Below are 7,173 nucleotides of genomic sequence, written 5' to 3' on the forward strand. Positions count from 1 at the left end.
CTCTTTTTTTACCATTAGCAATGCATGAAAAATAAACATGATAGCCCACATCATATAAAATTACAGATACAGGAGTCACATTTCAATCCTTAATGGACAAACACAAAATTTGGTATAGAGACCAAAGCTGCTGAAGATGAACTGTATAAATAGGAACTGACTCATCATTTATATAGGTCAGGCTCAGTTTGACCTATACCAACTTATAGCTAGTTATTTTATTTATTTGTTTTGTGCTATTTTAGCAAGCTTTTATGCATCTAACATACTTGTGAACAAAAACAACAACAAAAAACCAAAAAGAAACATGTCAGTTGTAGCATTATTTGCTCAAAGTCCTCCTTTGGCCAAGAACAGCCTGAAGTAGCTGCTGGCATAGTTGCAGACTTTAGTTTTATATATATATATATATATATTAGAAATGAACTGTTAGAAATCATGTTTTAACAATCAAAGTTTTGTTTTAAAGCAAATACACAAGCATATAAGCATATCAAATTTCCCTGTTGTCCGACTGTTCGTTACACTTATAAAACAAAATTGAGAGTTACATCTGCAGAAACAAAGCTGGCAGCACAGCCCTGCACTTTGCAACGTGCAAAGGCACAAAGAGGATTTGACACTTGCCTTCCTTGCGGTTACGGACCTGCTTTTTCATGTCAAAGAGAATCACAAACCCCTGAGAGGACTTATAGGTTTTAATTTACTCTCATTTAGAGCCTTTATGTGGCATCTATATCATATAGGCACCAAAGACATTCTCAGAGGGTTTGTGGCGTACAATTTTTGCAGTGTCACTCACGTCCACAAAAATACCATCATCCTTATAAAGGTGAAACACTCCACCCAGGTAACTGTTGGATTGTGTTTTTTGACTGACTTTTGAATGTGAAGGATATTTCCTGGACTGCAGGAGGGTGATATTCCCTGAATACCTGTCAGTATGCATGCTAATACGATGCTGAAATCCGTTGCTGTCTGAGAAGAAAACCTTGGAATAGACATAGTAATAACCCTCTTTCTCAATTTTAAGCTCTCTGTCTTTGTAGGTCATTTCATAGAGGAGAGGCTCTGCATTCATGCTCCATGCCATTTTGTTTTTTGCATGAGCTACATCTTGTCCATCTGAAAAATATAAGAACAAATGTAATCATTCTAATAAAATAAAGTGCAAACATCACACTGTGAAGAGCAATATGTACTTAATTAGGCATCTTGGTAATAACTGAAACATTATGTTTCTGGCAGTTAGGGAAATGCTGTTTTTACCTGTCAGATGTGCAACCGGTTTGGAGGGAGGAATACCATAACTGGGTTGTTTAGTGGCAGTTGTAACTGTGAGAGGACGAAACATTATTTATGTAGTGTGGAATAAGTAAACGGAAGGTGCTCGTCATCTGTGTATAAAGTGCTGAGACTCACCTCCGATGAGCTTAGAGATCGATTCTGAGTCGGTCTGCAACGAAAACGAAAGAGGGTTAATGTATTTTTAATGTGCATTTGCATTTTTGAGCGTGCACATGTAGATGCGTAGATGCAATCGGCTCTTGTGGATAACAAAGTTGTGAAAATAGAAGTTTAACAATATTAAAATGTAATTGTAACAGGCATTGTTTTTCTGCAGAGCATGGTAGGACAGAAGAAGGTAGATTGCTATCATGATACCGGAAGTAGACCACTTCCTTTTTGCCATCATCCCTTGTTTGTACACTGTGCACACACTCAAAAACGCCACTGCTGTTATTGTGTTCTATAATACGTGACAGCTACCCTAACACAGTGCATCAGTGCTGTACAGGAAACTGACTCTGTACGTCCACCGCCTCAGAAAGTATGTCTGCCCCCTCCCCACATGCACGTCATTAAAGTTGTCCGTAAATGAGCTGGACTTTAGAGTACTTCTCCATGTGTGCTTGGCCCTCTTCCCCATAATAGTGAAATAAATTCATGATCAGCAGTTTTTACTGAAAATAAATTCATCTCAGCAGAATTTCTATCACAAGAGCCCCTGTGTTTGCGTCACAAACCCTTCCAGATACCCAGACATACATATTGCATAAAGAATCGCTGCAATAGGATCTTCTCTAAGTCAAACTGTTATTCTATTCTATTCTGTTGTGGAAATTTACATTTTTAATAACTTTCTCACATACAGCTCAAAGTAATCTACATTTTTATGCCTATTTATGCATCTACATGTTTAATTATGACAATATCAATGATATAAAACAAAAACTCAGGTTTAAAGAAAATCAAGACCTGTAGCAATCTGCTGTGACCTTTAACCAAACGCATTTCTGATTACGAATACTTCTGATTGAGTGAAAGTGTTATTAAAATGACTGACAGAAAATATGTAGGAGAATACTGTGAAAAAGTACGAAAAGAAAACTGGAAGTGAGAACACTGCGGTAAACAATGAATAAACTCTTACAATGAAAGCGAGATTCAGAGGCGTTGAAACAGATATTTAATGGAAAAAAAGATCTACCGAGACAATGAGCTAATAAGAAATCATAGAATGAAATTGCAAAAGGTACAGAAATGGTGATACTTACATGTTCGGCCTGGTAGAGTCCATAGATGAAGCATGCTTCTATGACCATGCCGCACAGCGCCACGCTCACCAGCATGAAGAGCAGGATCTGAGCCACCCCGGTCTTTTTTCGCACCTGGATCAGCCTGGGGGGCACTGGAGGCCTTGTGGCATGGGTGTCCACCACACACACAGAGGGATATTTAATCTTCTCCATACTTTCTGGGTTTTTTCTGTAAATGGAAAAGAATTCAGTGAGGCGCTCTCACTGAAGTAGCTGCTGCTACTTCAAAAAGACAGTAAAGACAGAGAGACCTGAGAGACAGGCAAGTGTGAAGAAGTTTCAGAATGGGTGGGCTTACTTCTGGTTGGTTCAAGTGGAGCAAACTTACCAGCAATCAGAGACAGAAGTCTTGAGATGTATCACCAAAGCACCTTTGAGAGCTTCCAACGTGCACTTGAACTGCACGCACCCAAAGGATACTCCGAGGTTATGTCACTCTTTCCAGTGTAGTCAATAAATCGTTTTTGAAGTGTCACGGTTGAAGGCGACATTCAGTGAGTGGAAGACCCAGAGCAATGCATTCTGACCTCCCCATTTACACCCTCCCACTTCAGTGCAGCAGCAGTGCAGAATGTCTCCAGTCCCACTTCCTCCCTCGTTAACACTCTCTTTGGTCTGACAGTTACAGTAACAGACCAAAGTTGTACACACATGTCCTTTGTCACTTTAAGCACATTTGTGAAAGACCCTAAAAGGTCACAAGCCACCTTAAGTAATGGGTTTAAAATGTATATATTTTCTCCCAAGGCTTGGTTATTTTACGAGAAAGTATTTTGAGGTTTAAACAGTATGCATATTCCATCCAGTCAGTGCTGGTAATACGTAGCACTGGTTAATATAATTTTTCATTATCTTCACTAGCATCTAATTAGTAAACAGTTAGCATCCCATTGGTTAGCAGGAAAAAGTCGTTTAGCTTCTACATGAGGGTGATAACAGTCATGGGGGAAAAAATATGCACACCCAATGCAATTTGTCGGACGCTTTCCCTACAGATAAACATTTTATGCTTGGACACAGGGGAAATTAGTTAATTTAAAAAATGTATAGGTGTAATTTTCCACCAATCTGTTACATAGTCTTAGCGTAAAATACAAGAACATGTCATTTCAATCTTGCCTTTGACTTAACTTTCCACTTCACTTCTTCTTTTTGAGTGATTCCTTCTTAAGTCGTTCCTTGGTGTAAAGGGCCATCGCTGTCTTAAAAGTCCACTCAGCTTTGGCACAGATGGCTTCATGTTAAGCAGAATGCAGAATGAAATCAAAGCTGAATGGCAATGGCAGAGAGCCGTTTATCCCCCAGGAAACAAACAACCACAACACAATAAAGTTTCCATCAGTATGTGGCAAAGCTGTCCTTGGTTGGTCTGCTGTTAGTGCTGCTGAACAACTCTAACTTTGATTTGTGTCTCCAGAGCACAATATTCCAAACGACCTGTAAGGTCATTGCAAACTGCTGTTTTGCTCTAAACAGCTGCAACGGTTTTGCAATGTAGGTCAAATGTGCAATCTCTGGTTGATTCGAGATGCATGCACTCTAACCCTCATACCTGACCTACAGTTCCTGTAATGGCACTTTAGGGTTCTTGCATCAAACAGTTTGTTCTTGGGATGATGTGGTGGACTAGTTTTTGAAAAATCGACATTGCTTTTTTAAGACTATACTTATTTTACCTAAAATAATTTAGGGATTCTTTTAAATTCTTGCCAGTCTCATAGGTACAAAAAATATTTTTTCTGAAGGCCACACAAAGCTTCTTTTTTTTTGAAGATATGGATTTAATAGTGGAATTTCTTTCAGTTATTTACCTACTTCAATTTTTGTTAAATGTCATTGGAAGCACCACCTTCCCACTCCACCACCCACCCTTAGGGGGTGGAGTGGGTGTAGATGAGTGTCAGGGATGATTCTTGACAGAAGGATAGCGACAACAATGGAAGGGAAGGTTTACAAGATGACAGTGAGACCTGCTATGACAGAGTTAGAGAGACAGGGCTGAGATGGTTTGGACATGTCCAGAGAGAAGCTTAATGGATGGAATGAACTGAGTACATTAAATGTATCAATATTCACCATTTAGAAGATCCAAGAAGGTTAAAGCTCAGTTTTAGTGAGATGTACTTTGTCACTGAGGCTTCAGTAGGTGAGGGGCTGGACAATTTCACATTCTGATGAGAAAAGATGTGATGGACATACGGGGAAAGACATTTTACCAGCTTAGTGCTGAAAAGGATTCCCGACCTTTGACCTTGTAGTGGACTATACACGTAAATATAACAAAGTACAAGATTACTGTTAAATACTGTCACTAATACAGTTCCAGCATGTCCTACAACCCAACAAATACCATCATCATCATAAAATACATCCTCAATTAGATTAGATAACATTTCTTGTAAGAAAATGGCAGATGGAATAAGCACAGAGCCGAGGCTACTGTTTGGAGAAGCCCTCAGAGAGGACTGATGGAGGCTCCCTGACGAGGCAGATCCCCGTAAACTAATGAGAAGCCTGAGAAATGAGAAATGAAAAAGGGGAAGGAAGCGTGGGGGTACATACTTTCAATAAAACTTCTGTTTAAGCATGTTCCAGTGATCTACCAGCTGCTTGGATTGTATTAGCATATTAGTGTATGAGCTTACCATACCATCCTTTTAAAGTAATGTATGTGAAGTGGTTCTGAAATATGCTAGTAATGGACAATATGATGAAGTGGTTTCCATTTGATCATTCTAAACACCTGCTTAGGAATACATGATTAATGATGATTTAATGTGTACATGATGCAATGAAAGTGAGAGAGCAACGATGCAAGGTGAATCATAGGATGAAAATATATATTTGATGACAAAAGTATGACAAACAGAAACAAAATATGACACAGAGCACTATAGAGGAAGTGAACATTAATTTGAACTTCCTTTAATGCTGTTTGTCTGCTGACCCAAGGGACCTAAGACAGTTTAATTAATTCCTAATAGCAGTGGTAAATGTCTTTTATTTGTCCTATCATTTTCACATCTTCACTTTGAGTGTTTCTTGGGAGAGACTGGCAGGGGGAACAAGCACAGATCTAGGCCTGAGACTGTTGTTTGGGGAAGGCCTCGGTGAGGACTGGTGGCAGATCTCCATCTACCAATGAGAGGCGTGAGAACTGGGAAAGGAGAGGGAAGGTTGGGCAAGAAAAGTCAGAAAATAATGAGCTTTTCATACTAAGATTTTATTACTCACTCTGAAAAGAGAGAAGTCACATTTAGTCACATTCAGTACAGTATTACATAATTTTCCTTTCTTTATCTCTTTATTAAATTAAGAAAAGTGTTTGTTCAGTCTGTCGCCCTCCAGTGATTTGTAAATTGGCACTTGCTCTGTGGTTTTGGGTTTCGTTGATTTGTTTTGGGGGTTTTCTTCTTCTATATATCAAGAATAAAATAATAAAGTGACAGAGAAATCACATCACATAGTCTCTAGGCTGTAAATAAATGATCTTCCATTGAAAGACCGTTCAATGGAAATCACTCAGCAACATTTGCTGTGAACACTAAACTCAGCAATCATGGACCCAGTCTCCACAAACTCAAAGCTTTATGATACAACGTATATTTATTTATTCATGAAGTCATCATAAATCATGTTTGTGCCTCTTTTTTTTAATATCAAGCCTGCTTTCTATTCTTTTTTTTTTTTTTATCTCATCAACAGCTCCACCTAAAGGAAAATGTCAGGTAGTTCGCCTACAACGTTAGTGATCTTACGTGTGTAAAAACCAGAAAATTAAGAGAAAGGGGAAATGAAATGTGCAAAACATAGCACTTTTGTCTTCGAAGAAATTTTGTAGAATTTTTTATTTTTTTTAAACAAACCAATTACTTCATGTCAGCTTTGTCAGCTCTGCTGTTCAGACCGCAAAGCGCTATTGGTCGCAACGGTGGCTCCACTCATTGAGCTTTTAAGGGAAGCGGTGCTATCTATTGGCTATTCTCCAACTGTCAGAGTGCGAGTAAGCAATTAGAGATATGCAGAAAACTGTGTAGCAAATGTGTAACAAGTGGCTCATAGTTGGTGAAAGTAGAATAAATGGACTATGCACTGCCACCAAAACATGATGACTGCGTCTGCACAGCTGTGTTTGCTGGCATATTTAACTCTGACTTTGGGGTTGACTTTGGGTTTGGGTCCAAACAAAAACATGGGGTTTACGTTCCTCTTACCAGCTGGAAGCACAGAGTGTTTTTACCACAGGACGGCGATGAACGACAGCATGGAAGTTGAATACCAGGTGAGTGGAAACTTCTCTCTTTGGTGTTTGTCTGTACACGGACAGAGTTTATTCTGATGTTTGCTTTAGCCGGAAAAAGTTTGTGTATAATATGTAACTCAAAAACAAGAAACGTGTTGGACTTTGGCACTGCATAGAGAGAGATAACAAAACCACTGGTGCTGCAGAAGCCATAACACAGAGGGGGAGCAAAATAACCCACAAAATGATTAATCTATCTCTATGCATTATCTCCCCACCACACACACACACACACACACACACACACACACACACACACACACACACACA

At 39.1% G+C, this 7,173-nt stretch overlaps 2 protein-coding genes across 2 annotated transcripts in view; one reads left to right on the top strand and one right to left on the bottom strand.

Moving 5' to 3' along the window:
* Window positions 1-434: 434 nt before the first annotated feature.
* LOC102206028 (TNF superfamily member 14) lies at window positions 435-3,157 on the bottom strand. Its single transcript, XM_005745369.1, has 5 exons — window positions 2,929-3,157; window positions 2,559-2,769; window positions 1,423-1,462; window positions 1,270-1,335; window positions 435-1,125 (listed from the first exon to the last, which is right to left on the bottom strand). Exons 2-5 carry the CDS (start codon window positions 2,751-2,753, stop codon window positions 734-736), a joined length of 693 nt encoding a protein of 230 aa, XP_005745426.1. The 5' UTR covers window positions 2,754-2,769; window positions 2,929-3,157; the 3' UTR covers window positions 435-733.
* Window positions 3,158-6,708: 3,551 nt separating this feature from the next.
* tmed1a (transmembrane p24 trafficking protein 1a) overlaps window positions 6,709-7,173 on the top strand; it is a 2,950-nt gene continuing 2,485 nt past the window's right edge. Inside the window, exon 1 of the mRNA XM_005745448.1 lies at window positions 6,709-6,882. Within this exon, the coding sequence (XP_005745505.1) occupies window positions 6,709-6,882 (174 nt within the window). The remainder of the gene's footprint in view (window positions 6,883-7,173) is intronic.

Source organism: Pundamilia nyererei, unplaced genomic scaffold (assembly GCF_000239375.1).
Source record: "Pundamilia nyererei isolate P.nyererei 1_Seehausen unplaced genomic scaffold, PunNye1.0 scaffold00158, whole genome shotgun sequence".
Classification (NCBI taxonomy): Eukaryota; Metazoa; Chordata; class Actinopteri; order Cichliformes; family Cichlidae; genus Pundamilia; species Pundamilia nyererei.